General features: G+C 46.3%; 1 protein-coding gene across 1 annotated transcript in view; it reads right to left on the reverse strand.

Moving 5' to 3' along the window:
* The window catches only part of LOC138526245 (arylsulfatase D-like), a 567,118-nt gene that overhangs the window by 188,744 nt on the left and 355,385 nt on the right, over window positions 1-22,989 (reverse strand). Inside the window, exon 5 of the mRNA XM_069636738.1 lies at window positions 4,688-5,111. Coding sequence (XP_069492839.1) covers window positions 4,688-5,111 — 424 coding nt within the window. The remainder of the gene's footprint in view (window positions 1-4,687; window positions 5,112-22,989) is intronic.

Here is a 22,989-nt window from a genome sequence, read left to right on the forward strand (position 1 = left end):
CTTTTACGTTGATGTTCTCCACTGTGAATACAGAATCCTCTGCATTGGGGTCTAACCTCACTTTCATTTCAATTTCCGTTGGTGCGTCCAACTCAAAAGCGGAGTCTTCCCTTTTTTCGTTACGTATACCTTTCCTCTGGCTGTCCTACCTTTACATTTTAGGGTTCCCAGAACCATCCAATTAATTCAATCTCCACTCCTCCATAGGCCTTGGGGTTGATGTCAATTGCATTGAGAAACATGTTTTGATCGATCCCAATTATTCTGAGATAGAGTATTTTTCGCCCCTGAATCAATCACCATGTCAATTTGTGCTTCGTTTATGAATAGTGGGGCTTTGGGACCATCTCTTTCGCGTCATCATCAACAATCATAGATATACATTCTTCCCCTTCTTCTTTGCTGCAATCACTTCCGATCCAATTCGTGGACATTTTCTTAGTTTTACAACACCTTGAGAAACTACCTTTACATTTACATGTACACATAAGATTTTCAAAGCAGGGCAATCAGGATCATCTGCAGAGTGATTGACACTGTCACATCTGAAACATCCCCCTTGACTGTTTTTCCTGGGGCTACTTGTCATTCGCCCACGAAAAGACTGCTTACCTCTTCTGTAAGCTCTCCAGGATGACATGACGCGTGTTCTTGGAGATTCTTCTTCTGGTAGCAGTGTCACCAACTGACGCAACTGCATCATTCATGTTGGGTGCATTTGAAGGTGACACACTTACTTTGGTGTCTTCGGCTTTAATGTTTATTACTTTTACTCTGTTCTCTAACATCTTGACACACTTATCTGTGTGTTCTACTTCTTTTGCAACATGCAGGACTGTGTCTAATGACGAGTAATCTTCCGACCACAGCTTTTCCCCCGACTTTGGCATTGCTGCACTCCAGTGTAAACTGATCTCTCAGACGTTCGCCAAACTGATCATTGAAGTTGCAAGTCCTCGCTAGCTTCCTCAAACATGTAATGTACTGCTCTACACACTCCCCTTCCTCTTGTGCACTTTTGCCAAATTTATAGCGTTCCAAAATTCTGCTGAGTTTTTTTTTCATAGTGCTTACCAATTATTGTGACTGTTCTCTCATATTCGTTGAGATTCTCATCCTCAGCCTCTGGGAGATCTTGGGGTTCTTCAAATTCTTCTTGACCTGCAGTACCTAAGCAGTGCAGCAAAAGAGATTTCCATCTTTCAATGCTGCAATTTTGACCACAAACTACATTTGCGTAGTGCTCAAAAGACTATCGTTTCCACGGTGTGGTGGGTTCTCCTACATCAGGCAGGAAGAATGCAGGTGGAGGTACGCTGCTGAAAGCCACAGTGTAATGAAGTGTGTCATAATCCAATGAATTTATGGCGAACAATGTAGTGGATGTTGACAGTTCCTCGAATGAATGAATGGCAAGTAATAGGTTCTCTGCATCGATTAATTGATGATCAATCTTAATGGGTTTCACTTGTGTTAAATAATGTTCAATGCCAATTTGTAATATTTATTTCATGTGTGGTTGTTTAACAGGCATGAGACACGTTGCTCAGGATGGTTGGAGTATGTCTGGTATGATTGGTAATGTCCCATACGCTGCCTGACTCCAATATGGCCATTAATGTGTATAATTATCAAAGTCCAGTCAATATGCTGACATGAGTCTAGCAAGAATTTGATTGAGGACAATAGTAAACAGAGCGCCCCTTTGCAGACGTACGCAGCAAGCTGTAGCCGAGTGCTACATTCTCAAAGCTGAGCTGCACAGCTTAATGTTGCCGGCGCTGCAGAGTAAAATCTCCTCACCTTGTATCAGACGTCGCTGGATCAGGGAAGAGCAAAAGGCAGGCACATTCATCATTCGGCGCGGTGGGGCTCATATCAGTGCGGCCATCCTCGTTGCCACGTGTAGTGTATATGGATACAAGAGGCACAGGCGTTAAGTGGGATAACGAGGGATATATTGTTACTGGGGAAATAAACTGGAAGAAAAGGGGAATGCAAGCCCCACCAGACTCCGGCTTATCTCTCCCTCTCCAACAGTATTCCTCGCCTTGCTCGCATAATGTCGTCCCAGGGCCCCTGGATCACAGGCTGAACCGCGCAGCAGATGGATCCTCCCGTGTGATACAGCGAGCTCACTGCTACAGACTGCTAGTTGGACACCAATCTCAGAAGTGAGCCCTCAACTCTATAGGCTATCATGCACCAGAGTACGTGACACAGGCATTTGTTACATCCGAGATGGTGCAGAGGAGTTTAGAATTACTAAACCAAGCAGAAAGCTATATCCAAAAAGTTTATGTCAGCTACAAGACGAGGGTCTAATGAGCGATGCAAGAAGAGGGTCTAATGAGTTATATAAGACAAGATTTTAATTACAGACAAAAGTCAAGGTTTCTTTCACGAGATACAAGACAAAGGGTCTTACAAGTGATACACGATGACAAGCATGAAGCTACTCAATGTAAGACTGTATATATTTCACGGCAACCACAGTTTTACCACTGGAGGCTACATGGACGCGTGGACACCCCTCTAAGAGATCAAACAAGACAGAAAAAAGGTTTAATGAAGGGAACTGGAAAATATAAAAATAGTCATAGGAATAACCTGGAGGCACTATGTGGTAAACGCAGCACATTGTGTATTGGTTGGTTCAGAGAGTACACAGATACAAGGACAGCCCTCAAAATGTGCACTCGCCACTAGCTATTGGCTATTGCTAATTAACTCTTGGTGAGTAAGAAAGAGTTGTGCTATGTGCATGTGGTGAATTGAGGGGGCCAGTACCTATTTGTGCCTAGCCCGTAGCTTGCAGATTCATATGGTTATCCCTGAACTAGGAGAGGATGAAACACTTGGAAGCAGCAGCATGAGGTTGGCATATGGGATATGATGATCCGATCTGTTCTTGGGCTAATGTTTTAAGCAGTGATGGCTTCAACGCAGCATTGGATTTCTCAGACACATCAGAAACAAGCACTGGTGCCAAGAGCTGAAGCAAAATCCACAAGAAACTCAATTTCAAGAACTGGACAAAGCAGTCTGATGAGATTAGTAATACAGTTCAGCAATGAACAAATCAGTGCTATGTTACCGGTGCTGCGGGCCAAGGGCGATGAATGCAGCGTAAAGATAAGGAATCAGGTCTCTAGGTTGGATAAGACTCTGGCATCAGCAATGGAGATGTACAGGAGAACTAAGGCACAACTTCTGGGAAATGCATAGAAAGTGTAATAAGCCACATAAGCATGTTTCATAGGTGCATTAATGTCAGCCTGTATAGACACAACAAGTCAAGAACCTATGCTACATTATGCTACATGCTACGTCCCGGCAGGATAGCTCAGCGGCAGCGTGCGCGTCTTGGAAGCAAGACGACACGAAGCAACAACGTTCGATCCCCGGGTCCGCGCTTAAAAACCTCTGGGTGTTTAAGCGCGTTATAAATACGTAACTAAGACACCAAAAAAAAGCACAATTACGCAACTAATCCCTGTAACAGCGCCTCGATGCCTGCGGGCTGTGTGAGCGCTATATAAATGTAAAATAAATAAAATAAAATAAATAAATACATTCAAGAACAAATCACTATGCACTAGCAGAATCCGAGTCCAAAGACAGCAAAGCAGAAAGCCCCTGCTGGATTCTGTACACAAGTCCAGAGTGGCAATATTGTCACTAACGTGGTATTTACGTGGAATGCTGACACTGGACAGTGTAGCACGCATATGTGAGCCACCCATGCACAAGCACTATACATATGCCATACACATGCCCTTTCACCCACATAAAGATACGTGGTCAACCTTCACCACTGGAATAAACTATTACATATTTATTACAGATTAACCTGTATTAACTGTATAATTGTTCAAAGGCCCAAATGATGTGTGGGTGTACGTGTGTGTTCCTTGCTGTGCCTGGGAATCGAAATGTGATCATCAGGCAAGAGATGAGGCCGCCTTGTTCGTTGTCTCCAACACAACCTGCAAGCATTCAGGCCTACTCTTCAATGCAGCATTAATTCATGATATAACTACTGCACATATGCAATATTTTCTGCATAACTATTACAAAGCAAATAGTTCCCCCTATATAAAACTTCCTACTCCCGCCAGTTGCTTCCACCCGTAAAGCACCCCTGCGCTAAATCGTCTAGGAGGGGTGTAATCTGAACGTGCATCCCAACAACATTTCCAAACAATGAAAATTCAGGAAAGAAGAGGGGACAGATTTGTGAAGATGAGGTCACCATCTTGAATCTGTTGGTTGGCAGAAAAACATGGACTCAACCCATATCCAGGATAGAGATTACATACTTACTACTAAGTAAATCAAAATAGCAATACATTTAAAATCCTGTTAGTGATCTTCCAATCGAAGTGTACATTATCCCTAACGCATTCTAAAGACAAACCGTCCTGAGGCATTGCTAACGAGGAAATTGACAGAGTCGAACTAATATTCTATTTCAAGTAGCCTTTAACTGGAACCCGAGCATACTCAGCGTAAGGGCCTAGAATTAATTTACGTCATAATTATATGTCAACAAGATCTCTAGCCATTTCTGTAGAAGGCACACTTTCTTCCTAAAGAGCTGTAACATTCCCAGAGCCTTCAAAACGAATATAATGCACAGTTTGAAGAATAGATTTGTTTGCAATAACTACATAGAGTAAATCACCTTTTAATGAAGGAACGTGCTTCTGTCATCATGAGCGAGGTGGTCCTTTGAACGTTCATGGGTTGTTCCGTAATTTCATAGTTTCTCATTATCAGGCAGTTCCAATGCCGAATGAATCCATAACAGGAGTACCAAGATATGAAGAAGAGAAAGCCACACAAAGCAAAGCCGGTGATCAGTTTCCAGCTAATTGGCAGCAAAGTGGTAAGTCTTCCGATTACCAGAGTGAGAAGAGCCAGGACAATCATTTGAGTGTAGAACCTTAGTTTATTTTGTAAGGCTACATATATTTCTGAGGGCATGTTGAGCAGACAGTCATTGTGAAGTGTAAACGGTGCTCCATAAAAATAATCAAATCCATGGTTGAGAGGGTGGTGGCAGTGGTCAGCCGCTGATTCACAGTTTACACCCAGGTGCCATTTACCTGTACAGGAAATTAAGAAAGCAAAAAGCAGCTGTGACTTATTATTAAAAGGGACAGATGCATTCAGTCATGGAACTTTCCTTTACTTGCATTATTTTACAGTCTTCGGCCATAATAATAGGATACAAGAGATAATGTTATGTTCATCAGATCATGGACAATCGTGATCACATAAAACCTAGAAACCAGGTTGTTCTAGTGTTTTCAGCTCAATGTTGGTAGAGGAGATTAAATTGAATTAAAAAAAAGAACATGGTACACAATGTTTTAGTCAGGTTAAAAAAGAAAAAAATCGTATTTGTTACATCATATGTATTAAATTCATTTTTTCTTCCCACGCTTTATAGGCAGGACAATCGCACAATTCTGCAGAATTTGTGAAACAGATTTTTATTGTGAGCATAACTTCTTAAATTACAAAACAGCTTCATAAGGCAGCCCTAAAAAGAAAAAAAGTATATGTTTCACAGTGCTGCAAAACAGTATTTTAAAATTGAAAATGCAACGCATGCAGAGAACTTCTTTTCCAAACTTACAGATCTTCTCCTGTTGATTATTTTCCATAACAGTGTTTGTTTGTTAGGGTCACCTCAATACAATCTGACCAAAATATATTTTAAAAGGATTTGCCCATTTTAACTGCGCAAGGGGGGTCCATATGTCTTTAGGTTGCAGTGTGGCCCAGTGTTCTTCCATATCAGATGCCCCACGTAACGGCACACAGCCACCGCGCCACAGTTTGGCAGGTGGGTCATAGCCACTGCAGCAGTATACATCAAATTGCTAATAGCATACAGAGGCTTGCTAGTTTGTGAAAACTGTGCTGCAGCCGCCATTTGAATTGGTGAAACAGACAGTTTTGCATGGTGGGTTCTATAGTGCAATTCAACATTGCAGACCTCATGCCAGTATTCCTCCAGTCTCTGACAACTCCAGAGCATGTGGAGGTATCCTGTCTCGTCTGCGTGACATCTGGGACAGAGTGTAGAGTAGGTGTGTGTAAAGAGGTGCAGTCGTCGGGGTGTAGTGGAATCTGTGTAGTACTTTGAATTGTATTAGTCGTAATCAGGAGTTAAGGGATACTGCACAAGTCTGCAGACACATGGATTCCCAGATGTCATTGGTGATGTCCATTTCTAGGTCTCTAGCCCAGGCCTCCCGGAGTAAATATAAGGGTTTATTGCCGCGACTTTGCAGCAGGTCATATAGTCTGGCTACCCCACCCCACGTGCAAGTCCCGCTCATGAGGAGGTCATAAAATGGCTTGTCAGGTGGCTGCAATGGGAATATAGCCCAGGTTTTTTTTAACAGCTTGACCGGGTCCAGTATATTGCAGCCAGCGCAGTCTTTGTCTAGGTGGGGGGTTCGGTAGGTCCTGGGACGCAATAAAGGATTCCATGTCATATAGGTCTCCCTTGGTCATGTACCAGTCTGTTGCCCATTGTTGTGCTGCAGTTTTGTTTATTTTAGGATGGGAAGACGTTCCAAAGTGACAGATTCCCATGATATGGATGGGGGTTATCTACCATTTCCCTCACTTTGCCCCAGGCTAGTGCTGTCATAAGAAGTGGGTCATTGACTTTGGGGGTCCTTACATTGCGTGGTAACACCAATTAACGGATATTGCGGGTGCCAGCTGCCTACCATTCAATTTTCAAGTGTGGGTGTCTCGAGTCTACATTGAACCAGTAAAGTGCATAGTGTTCCAGTGCCACAACCCAGTATTTTTCCAAATCTGGGGCGGCCAGCCCACCTTGTGCATAAGGTCTCGTCAAAGTGTCCCATTTAAGTCAGACCGCGCCAGCATGCCACTTGAAGCTATTAATCACTGTGTTTATTGCGTCGAAAAAATATTGCCCCCATCCACAGCGGTATATTTAAAAAAAATAGTATAGTATTTTTCGGAGCATTATCACTTTAAGGAGGGACAGCTATTGTGAATGGGAGTTTTGCCTAAGCTAGTAATTTGGTTGTCAGTTAGGGCAGATATATGCCGTAGTTTCGGGCATAAAGAGAATCTTTGTGTTGCGTTACAATAACCCTTAAGTATTTAAGTTGCAGTGGGGTTGGAAACTTCTCAAAGGCCTGTAGGATAATAGCATGTGCACAGCGGTATGGCTCAAAGATACTCCTGTTGCAGGAAACCCATGCCACAAAACACCTATCGACTGGCCTTGCACCTTCCTGGGGGTCACAAAGGTTCTTCACCTCTTACTCAACCCAAGCAAGGGGAGTTTTGACATTGATCAACAAGTATTCATACTGAAAAAAGAGTTACATATATCCCGGGGGTAGATATGTTATACTACATTGTATCATAGTAACTGTAGAGTTCTACGATGTGGTGGTCTCCATCCTAGCGGGATATGTAGGGGTGCAGATTATATGGGGTGGTGACATGAATCTGATATTAGATACGGCTCTTCATAGAACGGGCACTACACCTAGACCCCCATCACGTGCTGCAAGGATGCTCCTACTGCATATGGCATCACTGGGTTTACGGGATGTTTGGAGGGTTCTCAATCCCATAGAGCGAGGATACACCTTTTATTCATCGGTGCATGACAGCTCGTCGCAAATAGACCTGTTCTTAACTTCGGGGCATTTACTGGGTAGAGTCGAAAAAGCTGAGATACTTGCACACTGTCCGACCATGCACCAGTGACCATGTTAATATTTTTGGGTTTGTCTCCACCCCCAAGCACGGCCTGGCATGGCGCTTTAAGTTGGAGGTTCTGAGGGATGTAGTGTTCAGAGCTGAGATCCGTTCAGATGTCGTGACATTCTTTGAATGTAACAAACAGGGAGACCCAACGATCGGGGTGTGCTGGGAGGCTTTTAAACTTCACATTAGAGGCATCGCTATCTCACGGAAAGCGGGGATATTAAAGATGATTAGAAATGACCTTAACCAATCTGAGTCTAAACTTAAGGGCCTGGAGCAGGAGTGTGTAACTGCTGCTACCCCTGCCAAGCTGGCACAAATAAGGGAGGAGCTTGCGGTCTTCGAGTCCCACGCCCAGAGAGAGATAAGTTACTTCTCTCGTCCTCAGGCGGCCAGGAAATATGGGGAGGGTGACAGGCCAGGTAGAACACTTGTTAGGCAGGTCCAGGAGGAGGGTGGGCGGTCACAAACAGAGTGCATCACTGACACACAGGGCATATTGCAGTGGACGGACCAGCAGATACTTTATGTCTTTGCCAGATTTTATACTGAACTATATTGGTCACAACCAATACACGATGTACATGACATATGCAAACTACTAGACCGTATCCCGATGACCAACATATCCCAAGCTACCCGAAATCTGCTAGACACCCCGATCACATTGGAGGAAATAGTCAAATCCATCTCTTACTTACCGAAAGGTAAATCCCCCGGGCCAGATGGTCTCACCTCAGAGTTCTACCAGGAGCATGTAGCTCTCCTTGCACCAAAACTACTTGAGCTCTGGGATGACTCGCTTACTAAGTCTGTATTCCCTCCCTCCCTCCCTCTGAGAAGCCACCATAAAGTTCCTGTTGAAGCCAGACAAGCCTAGTGCTGAATGTGGATCCTATAGGCCCCTATCACTCATGAACATGGATATAAAAATCTTTGCCAAAACAATAGCGAAAAGATTCCTGCCTATTATGTCCCACCTAGTGCATGAGGATCAGGGAGGATTGGTCTCTGGACGCTCAACTGCCCTTAATATCAGGAGACTTTTCAACGTAATATCTAGGATTGACCAGAATGCAGATGTGGTTGCGTTCACACTAGATGCCCAAAAGGCCTTTGATATGGTCTCCTGGCAGTACATGTGGGCAGTCCTTGATAAAATGGGAGTGGGATCCAATATGATTAAATACATCAAACTCCTGTATATGCACCCTACGGCACGGGTACTGGTCAAGTCTCAAACCTCTGTGCCTTTTGCGTTCAACATGGGCACCCATCAGGGTTGCCCATTTTCCCCCATCCTATTAGTTTTGGTCATTGAACCAATGGCGGACTAGATTAGGGTGCGACATGCCCAAAGGGAGATACGCTTGAAGGACACCCCTGAAATTATTTTGTTGTATGTGGACGATGTTCTATTGTACGTCCGAAATCCATCACTGAATCTTGACCCTATACTCAGAAATGTAGTCCAGATTGGTACATACTCAGGATTCACAATGAACTGTACCAAGTCTGAGATATTTGGCTCACCACCATGACCAGCCAACCCTCATGCCAGTTCCCTCTCCGGTGGTCGCCGAAAGGAATTCCGTACCTGGAGGTGCAGGTGTCCCAACTCAAATCATCCCTGCTGGTGGACAACTATTCAGCTGTGGAACAGTACACTTGTTCTAAGATAACGAGATGGCATTCCCTGCCACTATCGTTGGCAGGGAGAATGTCATTAGTGAAAATTATCCTAGTACCCAAACTCCTTTACATATTTGCCAATGTGCCTTTATGGCCTGGGAAAAAGTATTTTGGCGAGCTCCATAAATTGTGCGCACAATTCCTTTGGCATGCAGGGGCAGGTCGCAAAAAGTGTGTACATATGACATTTCCCTATGAAAGGGGGGGGCTTTGCCGCCCCACATTTGAAGATGTATTGAATTGCCGCACAGGCCCAATACGCTACGTACTGGTACTCGGAAACTGAGGCCCCTCCCAATGTCAAACTTGAAAAACTTGCAGCAGCTGACCAGAACCCCAGATCGCTAATCCTACATCGAACATATAGGGACGACACAACACTAGACCCTACTGCGGCTACTCTACTGGCGTGGAAGTGGCTGTTACAGCCAACCTCGGGACTATGCCCCTATTATAAATGGCTTCCTATTTGGGAATTTTCCGGACTCGCACCCACGCACGATAAACTACTATCCCAACATTGGCGAGCGCTAGGATATCAGGTGCTGCATGATCTGTTCCCAGATGGTAAATGTATCACCCCACAGACCTGGCGTCCAGGGCATACTGGGTCGGCGCTAGAAATGCTGCAATATTTTTGAATCCAAGCTCCCATCTGCAGTATGTGGTCATGCTATCCTGGTGAACCACCAGATTCACCTGAAATACATTACATTGCAAACTCGTGCGGAGCCCATGGAGTTATCTTTTCACTGTATGAAATGCTACTAGCAAAAACCCAAGACCTACCCCCCCACGGCTCGAAACGTATGGGCAAATGAGTTCAACTGTACGATTACAGACGACATGTGGACGAGACTGTGCTCTCACACATGCAGGGTTTCCCTCAATTCCTGATACCGCTGTATACAATACATATTATTAAATATACTATACTACACCCCTCACAAACTCAACAAAATCAATCGCAACGAGACACACACCCGCCCTAGATTCATAACTGAGTCAGCCGATCATACACATATGTTTTGGGGGTGCAGCAAACTCAGTGAGTTCTGGGGTGAGATACTACGTACACTCTGACATTGTAGGAAACACTGTGCATCCAGACCCGCTGGGAGTGCTATTTGGGTTGTGGAGAGACGACAATGTTAAGAAACTGTTAGCATTTCTGATGCAAGTTGTATGGTGGCAAAGAAGTGTGTTCTCCAGTGTTGGAAGCGACCTTCCCCTCAGACTATTGAAATGTGACTCAGCGCGCTCACTTGGAACCAAACCTGCAAAGAGAAGTGCATGAACTCCCTCGCCCAAGAAACATATGGTCCGAATTCTGTAGCTACCCAGTCAACCTGTCCAATAGTGATACTGGATCACCTGCCCCAAACTCACCCTGCACTCCGACACCAAATGTAACTTGAAATATATCTTACTGTACAACGCTCTTGGGACCATGTATGTTTTGCTGCTTATCCCATTTAAATGTGCTATACTACATGCTGAAGTGTATACTCTGCCTTATCGTGTATGCTGTGTTGACATGCCAATTAAATAAAGGTTTAAAAGGGGGCGTGGCTAGCGCGCGAGCGATGCGGACGTGAGCTGAGTGAGCTCCCGTAAGCGCCGACACAATCCTGTACCTTTATCCTGATTCCTGGGGACATCGAACGACATCAACGCCACGATTGTGCCCGTGAAGCTGGGGGCTACGACCGGCGGAAATCCGGGCTGTGGTCTGCCCGTTTGGAGGGCCATAATCTGCAATTTACTGAAGGCCGGGGGCCCCGAACTGCGAAACCAAGATGGCCGCCGGAGCTTGAGGGCAGACCACCTCCTGTCTGATTGGGGCTTGAAGCGGCCTGGTGTGGTGCGGCACACGCAGTGGACACTGACTTTTCTTACAACCAGAGGTCGCCCGGACAAACGGCTCCTGCTCTTGGGCTGTTTCGACCCAGCCCCGAGTGGTGGAGGACGGCAGCGGCCTGGCCCGACAGAGCTAGAGGTAGGTGGGATTAACTCTCCCCCCCCCCCTGCTCCATACAGACGGTGGATTCGTGGAACCTGCGTGTTGGAAGGTGTTTGGAGGACCCCGAGGCCTTCCACCTGGCCTGTTGCGGGGCTGCGACACGGTACACCGGAGTAGATCCATAAGGGCGTAATTAGCACTGTTCGACCTGCCGTGCCGGACGCCCCACGCCTCCCCGGAACTATGGGGAAAGAAAGGCAGAAGAAACCCTCCACACAGAGCAGCATGGACCAATTTGCCGTCGCCACCACCCCGGCCCCGGCGGCCCCAGCAACGCGACCGAACTCCCCCAATGGGGAGGGCCCTCTTTCTCTCCATGATGTAATGGCGGCCATTGCTAATTCCCGATCCTCCATGGAGACCAAAATAGATAGCATGGCGGCAGACGTCTCCTTCCTACGCCACGATCTACAGAAACTAACCTCCAGAACGGGAGAGGCGGAACAACGTATTTCTGAAGTGGAAGACAATATAGGCGGGATTAACCGCCAACTGTCCCAGGCCTTAAACCGCCTTAAGACCCTTGAATCAAGAGTGGAGGATGGAGAGGGGCGATCCCGTCGCAATAATGTCCGTATCCTGGGTCTGCCAGAAGGGGAGGAGGGACAGTGTATGGAGCTGTTCTTGGAGCAGTGGCTTGTAGACATCTTCGAGGCCACATCCTTTTCAAAGTTCTTCTCAGTGGAGAGGGCTCACAGAATGCCGGCGGGTAGACCACCCCCGGGTGCCCCGCCACGTACTATCATCGCCCGCTTACTCAACTACCGAGATAGGGATGCCCTCCTGCAACTGTCGCGGGCACAAGGCTCGATTACCCATAACGGCTCCCGAATCGCCTTTTTCCCGGACTACACCCGAGAAGTGCAGCGGGCACGACAATCGTTTGAGCCACTCAAGAGACAGCTGGCCCAACTAAATGTGAAATATGGCCTGCTCTTCCCGGCCCAACTGAAGATATATCATGGTGGAACCACGGTTCATTTCAGCGACCCGCAGGAGGCATGGAAATGGGCGGAGGCCCATATAGAAGGTGATTGGACTGCGAGACCGAGGAGGCCGAGAGGAAGACCGAGGCCCAGGCACGCCTCCCCGAGAGGAAACCCGGAGAGGAATGAACAGGGGGTCCTGGACCCCGATGCAGATCAGCGAGGACATTGACCGGACTGTCGCCCCTCTGGCCTAGTAATGGCGCTTTGAAGTATTCTTTCTTTGTTTGTATTCTTAAGCCGGACGCATGAGTAGTCCACCATGGAAGATGTTGACACTGGCGCATGGGAGGGGACTCTGGAGGAGCCTCTGAAAACCCCCCCCCCCTAGCCGAACTTCCTCCTTTCCTTCTCCTTCTCCTTCTCCCTTTTCCCCCCCCCTCTTTCTTGTTTATCTAGACCCGGCTCTAGGGTCTGGGTTTTTGAGCTGCTACCTTAAGTTGAAGGTCCAGCTATGTTTGGGCGACAGGTACTTCGTGTTGGGGTGGAGTATAGGGTGGGGGTAAGTTGGGAATGTTTGGAAGTTTGTTTGTTACTTCAAGACTGTCATATGTTTATAACGGACACGAACCACTGTCTTTGGTCGAAGTTACCACTTCACCATCTCTCACTGATTGCTACAATCGTACAGACCCCCATCATGTGTGATAGATATCCTGTGCACAGACTCACGGGACACCCATGCGCCACACCAAATCCCTGAAGTTCCTCACCTGGAACGTGAATGGGATGGGGTCCGGGATTAAACGGCGCCTGCTTAGGCAATTTCTAAATAGACACTCCCCTGATGTGGCCCTTTTGACAGAAACCCACCTGGCCGGATCACACTGTGCCTTTTTTCAGAGGACTAATTACCACCTTGCCCTTCAGGCGGGGTACACAATGGGCTCCAGGGGCACCCTCATCCTGATACACAAGCGCATTCCATTTACTCAGCAATTGGTTGAGCGCGACCCAAGGGGTCGATACGTGTTCGTCATGGGGACCATCTGGGGTCAGACGATGGCCATTGCCGCAATTTATTCCCCACCCGGGTTGGGACAGGAATTACTGGACGATCTTACTACCCTTATAGGGAAACACCATCCTGATACGTTCATTCTGGGGGGTGATTTTAATGATACCATGAATGATAACTTTGACCGTTCCCATCTCCGAAATCGCAACCCTGACACCTCGACTAGATTGGCCAGTTTTGCATCGGCCCTTGGGCTCCGAGATGTATGGAGAGAGTTACACCCGACTGATAGGGAGTACTCCTTCCATTCCGGCGCTCACGGCTCCATGTCCAGACTGGACTATTTCTTCTTGCCACATACCGACCTCCATAGGGCAATGTCCGCAGATTTACTCCCCCGGGGCATTTCGGACCACTCCCCCCTCTTAGTTGAATTGCGTATGCAGGGTCCCCTTCCCCCTAGAACGTGGAGACTTAACAATTATTATCTGGGGTCCCCGGAACTGATAGATCGCCTCGAGGAAGTTTCTGGTGAATATTTCGAAATTAACGAGAAGTCGGTGGACAGCCCCGTGATATTATGGGAGGCCTATAAAACAGTGCTAAGGGGTGAAATCCTTTCTTGGACGACACATAAAAGAAACATCCGGTTCCGGGAAATATTAAAGGCCGAAGAGGAAGTGAGAGACAGGGAGATTGAGCATATATCCGATCCTACGCCTGAGACCCACCGATCCCTCCAGCGCGCCCAGGAGTGCCTCCGTAACAGAACGATGGATGACGCCAAGCAGGCCCATTGGCAGGCTAGGGCGAGGGTGTATGAACTTGGGGATAAGTCGGGTAAACTGCTCGCTTGGTTGCAAAGGAGAGACGAGGGGCAGCGCCATGTCCGGGAAATTGTCACGGCACAGGGCGACACCCAACATTCGGACTCTGGGATTGCCGAGGCCTTCACAGAGTTTTACGCAGATTTGTATCGGGCTCCGACCTCACCGCTAAACCCCTGCCTCCTAGATGAGGTGACGCTGCCGATCCTTTCGGGGCAACAGAGGGACCAGCTGGACTCTGCTTTATCAGAGGCTGAGATTGCAGAGGCACTGTCTCAGCTCCAGTCGGGAAAGGCACCGGGCCCGAACGGATTCCCAGTTGAAACTTGGCAGAAGCTAGGAGTAGACAAAATGGCCGGTCCTCTACATAGGATGTTTCTTGCTGCCCGGGAACAGGGTACCCTCCCACCAGATCTTTGCAAGGCCACCATTGTGGTCATTCCCAAGCCTGGCAAACCTCCACATGATTGTGCTTCTTATAGACCTATATCGCTGATTAACGGAGAAGCTAAGGTCCTTGCTAAGCTATTAGCGAATCGGTTGCAGTTAGTCACATCCTCCTTGATCCATCCGGATCAGTGTGGTTTTATGCCTGCCAAATCGACTCGGATGAATCTGCGCCGCCTCCATTTAGCATTGGAGAGATCCCCGATTATAAACGAACCCTTGGCCTTGTTGGCAATCGATTTTGAAAAGGCGTTCGACTCCATTCGATGGGACTACCTTTGGGAAATAATGCGCCGCATGGGGTTCGGAGAGGCCTATTTAGGCTGGGTGCAGCTACTTTATGTTAACATCAAGGCGGAAGTGAGAGTGAATGGCTGGTCCTCTGGGTCCTTCCCCCTGGGCCGTGGTACGCGACAGGGATGCCCTTTGTCCCCTCTTTTGTTCGCCCTTGCTATCGAGCCATTAGCTCTTTGGCTTCGCCAAAACACCGCCTGGAGAGGATTCAGATGGCCGGAGGGACACGAGGATCGTACATCCCTGTATGCGGATGACCTCCTGGTGTACCTGGGTGACCCACTAACATCCTCTGCCATTGTAACGCAAATGTTAGTCCGCTTTGGGGAACTCAGCGGACTCAGAATCAACTGGGGGAAATCAGTCCTCTTTCCGGTGAAGGGTGGGGAACAGGCAATCCCCCAGGACTGCCCGTACCGGGTGGAACGACAGGGGTTTCGTTACCTGGGAATATGGATATCCGGGGATTTAACAAGCTATATAAGGAACAATCTCCGACCAATCACAGACCGCTTTATTGTTGATGTCCGGCACTGGAAACTCCTCCCCCTGACACTTATGGGAAGAGCGGCACTTTTTAAAATGATGACCCTTCCTAGATTCCTCTATGTCCTTCAAAATGCCCCACTTAAAGTCCCCGACTCGGAGTTCCACCAGGTGGAGACACTTCTCAGAGACCTCATATGGGGGGGAGGCCAGTCACGAATTGCGTTAACTACACTTCAAAGATCTATTTGGGAGGGTGGAATAGGAGTTCCCCGCCTTCAAACGTATTACTGGGCATCACAACTGGTGGTGGTTAATGACCTTCTCCACGGGGACCGAGACCTGCCCCATATACGGGCTGAGATAGCCACTATGCGCAACACTGACCCGCTGCTTCTCCTCTATCAGCCCCTTTCGAGAACCTCTCCGCCCACAACCACTACGCATATGATCACAGTGTGGAGACAGGCACACCGATTCATTGGGTGGGAAAATAAAGCTACTAGAGCACAACCCCTCTGGCGGAACAACAACCTAGCTGAGACCCAGAAGTTGGAGCCGTGGCCTAGGTGGGTGAATGCGGGGATTGCCAGGATTGGGGACATGCTTACACAGGGGTGTTTGGCCTCATTTGATGACCTACAATTGCGATTCCAGATTCCGAATACGGAACATTACCACTACATTCGCCTCGCCCATGCTTTGAGACCCTACCTGACAGCAGATACGCAGTTACCGGACTATACCCCCATAGAGCGTAACATCCTTCCGGCGCATATCCCTACCAAATGCACTTCCATCCTTTATAATGCTATATCCTCTTTTGCTACCCCCGAATTGAATGAACTAAAGGCAAAATGGGAAGTAGATGTGGGGGTGATAGATCCTGAGGATTGGATACAAGTCCTTATGCATCCCCGGGAAATCGCCATTTCCTCTAGGCTTCGATTAGTGCAGTTGAAAATACTACACCGGGTTTATTACCCTAGGACACGTCTATATGGCTGGAAACGGGCTTCTGACCCAAACTGTTTGCGGTGTGGGGATGGGGAGGGGACCTTTATTCACATTTTGTGGCTGTGTCCCCAGATACAAACTTTTTGGAACGCATGCTGTAGGGAACTCTCCCGAGTTCTGACTCGCACCATACCACTGGACCCAAGGGCTTTGCTTCTGGGCGTGCCCGATGAGATAGAAGCTAATAAGTGGGAAAGATTGCTCCTACACACGGCGATGGGGCTGGTTAAGCGCAATATCGCGCAGAAATGGGGTGCCCCTGACTCCCCAACGCTGGAACAATGGAAATTGGATATGGACATATGCGCTATGATGGAGCGTAGGATTTACTCGGCGCGAGGCTGTCCCAACAAAGCGTCGAAAATATGGGACAGGTGGGAGGAAGGTGTGGCCTGAGTGTCCCATGTACAGGCGGGGGAATGTGCACTGGGGGTTTTGTTTTGTGCTTGTACCATACTATACATTATTGCATGTGATGAGATGATCGCTCAACTGTTGATGCTCAGGGTACCTTTTCTGATTGTGAACGACTATGACAGTCTGAAGTTGTTTTTGTTTGCTTGTTGCTTTGTTATTATGACCATTGTACTATGTTAATAACAATAAAATACTTTATAAAAAAAAAAAATAAAGGTTTAAAAAAAAAAATATAGCGTAGTTTTACTGCTCTAGGGATCTCACTAAATATGTTAGATGACTTGAGATAATTCCGGAGTATAGCGATCATGATGTGTTAGCTCAGACAACTGTGTTGAGTGCTTATGGTGTGTTCATCTGTCCACAATCAGGGGAATTGCTAATCCGGGTGGTAATAGAATAAACTGGATGGCCTGCAACCTTGAAAAATTGATAAATATATATTGTATAACTTGGAGCCAGAGATTTCCATTCTTCTGAAATTGTCAGACTAATCTGAAGACTGGTTTGCTAGAATGACCGACACAACCGCTATGGTTAACCGTCCTGTTATTTTTAAGGAGGGGTAGGATGAAGAATAATTGCTGACAAAGATTGCGAGGGGCAAAGTGCAGATTAAGAAGAGAGATCGAGGTGGTCCACAGAGAGTAGGTCAACCCCTTCAGTCTCGACCAACTTCTTAGAAGTATAAGAAATAAGCACACATATTGGGTTAAGGGACGTTAAGTGCTCTATATAGAATGATCAGTGGCAACATATGATTCAGGTACTGGCTCATTGAAACACAATTGCAGGTCTGGGAGTCCCTTAGCACATATAGCGGTTCTGCCTCCTACTATGTGGTTAATCCCATCCCAAAGAGTATATGGTTAGAACATCTAAAAAACATCTTTTATGAGGATAAAGGCGAGCTAACTGATTATTGTTTAAATTAATATTTGATAAATATGATATTGTGATTATTAATGGCCTTAAATGGTCTGGGGTGCTGGGCCCTAATGGCCTGGCAAATGTGGTCTTAAAACATGAGCCAGATGTATGGTCACCAATACTGCTTATACTATTTAACAAGATCTGCACTGCTGGTCAAGTACTTATTTCCTAAAAGCGTGCAATTTTGATTCCAGTTCATAAGCGAGGAAGCAGGACTGTGCCCAAAAATGATCGCTTACTCTCTATGCTGGATGTGACAAGTAAGATCTTTTCGACTCACCGGTTCAGAGAGCTTCGGAGATGGGTGGACTCACTCTAGATACTGTGTATATTCCAGACTGGATTCAGAGAAGACTCCTCTACTGTACACAAGATGTTATTGCTGGGTACTGTAAGGGAGGCATGGTATCACAAGTGAAGACCGACAAGGGATGCAAGGTTCAATGGTGTTTATTGAATAATAAGGGTTGGAAAAACTCCTATCTGGCCCTAGATCTAAAGATGGTAGCGCACTCTACCATCAAATAATAAATAACACAGTCCTAGTCATGTCTGTCAAAATAAAGTGGCTATACTAAATAAACCTATGGTCTGCCCTTACGCTATTACAATAAATAGGTGCATGGCAAAAGGTGTATGTAAAGGAAAATCAGTGTTATACAAAAGATTAAGATGACTCAGATGAGTCAACTCTCCTGCCCAAGTTGGACAGCATGAGGTAAAGCTGCCCCCATAGACAGGATGACACACTCTGGCTCAGGTTCTCAAAACAAAAGGCAGTTTAAAACGTGGATCGAGGCCTGGCTGGCCTTCCACTTTAAAGTCACTTTTCCAGCATTCCAAAAGTTTTTCACAGGCCAACAAAACGTTCACAGTTGAACAAAAGGTTCACAAAGGTCTCCCTCCGTTGGGTTCGGACCTTTCAAAGCATTAACAGTTCACATAGGTCTCCCCTCAGTCGGGCTCAGACCTCGCAATCACAGCACCTGCAGGAGTTCTCTTCCCCCAAGCTTAATTCACATTAGTTAGGGGTTCCCTTCCCCTAACTTATCACACTTCCGGTCTCCCTCACTCAGCCTCAGACCTTCTACTGATGTCGAAGACTTTCAAATGTGCAAGGCTTTTAATGTAGACATCCACAGGACCACTTTGACTTTCTCAAAGTTCGCTACAGGTCTTGCTCTGCCGGGCTCAGAACTTTCACTTTGAAACTCAACTTGATTCACTTTCCTTAGGCTTCTCTTGCCTTGAAACCAAACACATTTTGTATCCTTCAGGCTCACATCAGTACTCGCTCAACAGAGACTTTCGACTGGGCACTGTCGCTATGCCGGACCACTCTGTTATACTGTATCATTATTATTTGTCACTTGTTCGCTTCAGCTCGCTGGCTGTGTTGGTTTCTTTGTTCGTATCCTTGATTTGAGAACGAAGAATGATACCACAGCCTTGGCCTCGCCTTCCCAACTCTGTTCACCTGGGAGGGGGTTGTTGGTATCTTTCAAATGCACTGTTCTCCTTCGCTCTGTCCTCTCAGGGGTCTACCTCAGTCGGGCTTGGACCCCTCTTGATTTGCAAAGTTTTAACGTCTTTGGCCTCATGTCCCAGAATGCACTTTTCTTATTTCGCTCGCACTTCATCAGCTCCCCTATACAGCATTCTGGGGTTTTGGGAGCTATGGAGGTAATGGGGAATAACGTGTTCAGGTCAGGGTCTCACCACCTGCCCCTCAAAGGTCTAGGCATTCCTGTTTTGCCCAGGGGAGGAGCTCTCATGTGGGCACTGCCAGGTAACTCCCAGCTGCCCCTGGTTTGGCTCCCTGGTGTAATAACTCTGTCTCTACACTGCATCCTCCCCTGTACTCACAGGCCCTGTAGTGATAGTGTTTCTTCCTCCAGGCTGTCCACAATCTCTGTAGCTCTAATTCTTTTCCCTCAACCTCTGTGCACCATCAAGCATCCCCAGCAGCCTCAAAGTGTGTGTGTGTGTGTGCCACCATTTATACTTCCTGGGAGAGATAACAGGTTTCAAGTGGGAATGATTGTAAAGGGAGTCCTGACCTTGCCAGGCATCATTACTGGGACAAAATGGCGACTGCCCTATGAATCCCTGGTGCATTGATTTCTATTGGTAAACTTCATAGCTCCCTCTCACCTCTTCTTCATCCCCGTGGTTTGGTAAATGGGATTTCTAGAGGCGGTAGGAATTGTGGAGGTTGTAATTTTTTCAAGATCTGGTAAAAATATTGTCAGAAGAAGGGGAACGAGTTTGTTGCTGCGAGATATAGGGTGTTGTGTTTCTTCTCGGTCACCTCCCTTTAATGTGAGTATCTGTTAGAATTGTGGAGAGGGCAACAAACTCTAAAGGTGGAGGAAGGGCTGGGTAGGGGTGTGTTGTGAAGAGGGGATACTGCGTCTTGCCATTGGATGTCTCACCCCGACTCCCAGAGGACCGCTCACCCATGTGATCATCCCGCTCTTGTCCACCCCCAGGGTCTGGATCCAAAAGTGATGGCTGTGCCTTGGCAAGAGATCCCTTGGGTCTGGATAATGAGACACCATTTGGTTTCTCAGAGTACATTGACTGGAAACTGTCTGGTGAGAGGCGCTAGTGCGCTCTACGTGTTATATGTCGATTTAAAAGCAACTTTTGACATGGTGAACCGCACTATGTTGTGGCAGAAACGTAGTAGCTCTGGTATTAATGAGTGGCTCCTTGAGGCAATAATGCAATTGCATGAATCCACAATGGTGTGTGTGCAGTTGGAGAGGGGCGGGGCTGGCTCTGCCCCTCTCCACACTAATCAAGGCGTTAAGCAGGGGTGTGTGTTAGCCGCGTTGCTCTACAATCTGTACACCGCCTACCTGAATACCTTCCTGGCTTTGGTTAACAACTGCCACCCAATAATTGGAGGAGTGCGCGTGGAATGGTATGGAGTGATATTATCGAATAGAAAACAAATGTATTTTTGAACGAACCGAAAACATCCCAAAATAATTACGATTTTTTAAAAAAAATTATATTTGGATATTTGGGAGTAGTAGTTTTGGGGTGGTGGTGGGGGGAGTATTTAAAAAAAGGAGGCCTGTTTTTTGGGATGTTTTTTGTTTATTCAAAATTCATTCTTTTTTTTCTCATTCGATATAATCACGTTACCACGTGGAATGGCTGCCCTATGCAGACGTCAGTCCTGTTGGACCATACTTATGTTGGTCTCCATAGGGCATCCATGGCATTAAGTAGGTATGCAGAGGCCAACGACTTGGTGCTTAATGTAGAAAAAAAACAAATCCATATACGATGGGAGTCGGAGAAGAGCAATTACCACCAGGAGCTGCCGATGTTGTACTAGTGTGCAAGTATATTGGTCTGGAGTTTCGGCACAGTAAACATATCAAGATTATTTTGCAAAAGAACAGGAAAGCTAGCCTCCTAACCTCGTTGACCAGAACGTTTGCGAATATTATGGCAGATTACAGTGCGGGGATAGTGATGCTGTATGAACAGAGCTTTTGTTCAGTGATGGTCTATGGCTTGGAATCACTATCGATGATCAACTTCCAATGGTTGAAAGTAGTGGAGGTGAAATTCTGGAGGGCACACCGGAACTTGGCTCAGTGCCAATAGAACTGGTGCGACTGGAATTTGGACTTCGATCCCTCAAATCTCTGGTCTTGAGATGAAAAGGGGCCTTATACATCCAGACTGTTAAAGCCCCAATCGTTCTGTTTCTCTAATTAGCAATGTCATGATGAAAGATGATAGGACCTGTAGACTGTGCACCTGGGCTGAATCTGTCCGTAAACTGTTTAGACAAACTTGACTGGTCTCCCAATTGGGATGACGAGTACTGCTTGCTGAAGGACGAATTTGAGCGCAAGCTTGATTCCTAGAATTGGGTCTGTAATTTTAATCACATGGAGACTCTAAGACGACATCCTAGACACAGCTATATTAAATACATGTACATGAAGCCACATAATTATCTGGTAAAATGTCCCTCTAGTCTGGTTAGAAGATAATGTTGAGAATCGACCACTTGCCTACTTCGACCACTTTAAGACCACAGCACATGAATGTTGTACTCGTCGACTTAGTGGAGCTCCTAACACACAGGAGATGGCTGAACATGCGTTGACTTCTTACAAAGCTTATGCACACCTCTGATGGGGTTTGTACACAATTAAGCCTCTATACGTGAAGATGAATTCTGGCTTTACTGCCTCAATTCCGGTAATGTGTGTCTTTTATTAGTTTTACATGGCATATGGAAGGTGATTGACGCTAAATTGAGGTCTATTGTATGAAACTATATGTTTTGTATGTATTTAGTGTGCTCATTTTCTTTTTCTTTTATTATGTACAATTGAAGGTGTATTTTATTTTTGTAAACAGATGTGTGAAGTTCTTTGGAACTAACATCACATTATTAAAATAAAATATAACCACAAGAGGGCGCAAGTAACACACGTATGCCTAACATTAACTAGGAGTTTTAATGTTCTAGTTCTCCGTTTTCTTCCGCATGTTTTGGAACAAGAGAGTAGAAGCGCTTCAATATCTTTCAAATTGAATGGGCAAGCATTAACATAGTTTTGCGCCTGGATACATTAAGAATAACCAGTGTTCTCCAGTAAAAAGAGTCTCTTTAATACATTAAGCTCGCCCAGGTCAATATTGTCTGCATGTAATTACCATTTGATCTACATGTAACTGTAACTGTAACCGCTAATCGTCTGCACTGGTTTCTGTAACAGCGCCTCCATGGCTCCGGGTTCTATGAGCTATGTATATGAAAAAATAAAATGAATAGAATACATATCTTTTCATACAAGGACTACAATGTTGTCACATTGTGAGAGTTAAACAGAAAATACCGTGGTTCGGGAGGATATCTTCCGTTCACAGCATACACTTGATCTAAGTTTCAAATCATTACAAGTCCAACACCATTATTCATAAGTCACTCCAAGTCAATCCAAAAAGTCCATTTGCATAGTGTTTCTCAAATATGAATGTTTTTAATTCTTCAAGAAAAAAAACACAGCCGACACGTGTTTCGACCACTTATACTTTTACTTTGGCAACTTAAATTTTGGTCATGTTGGAATGGCTTCACAAGGTGTGTGG

The sequence above is a fragment of the Ambystoma mexicanum genome, chromosome 7p (assembly GCF_040938575.1).
Source record: "Ambystoma mexicanum isolate Mex_15411 chromosome 7p, UKY_AmexF1_1, whole genome shotgun sequence".
Taxonomy (NCBI): domain Eukaryota; kingdom Metazoa; phylum Chordata; class Amphibia; order Caudata; family Ambystomatidae; genus Ambystoma; species Ambystoma mexicanum.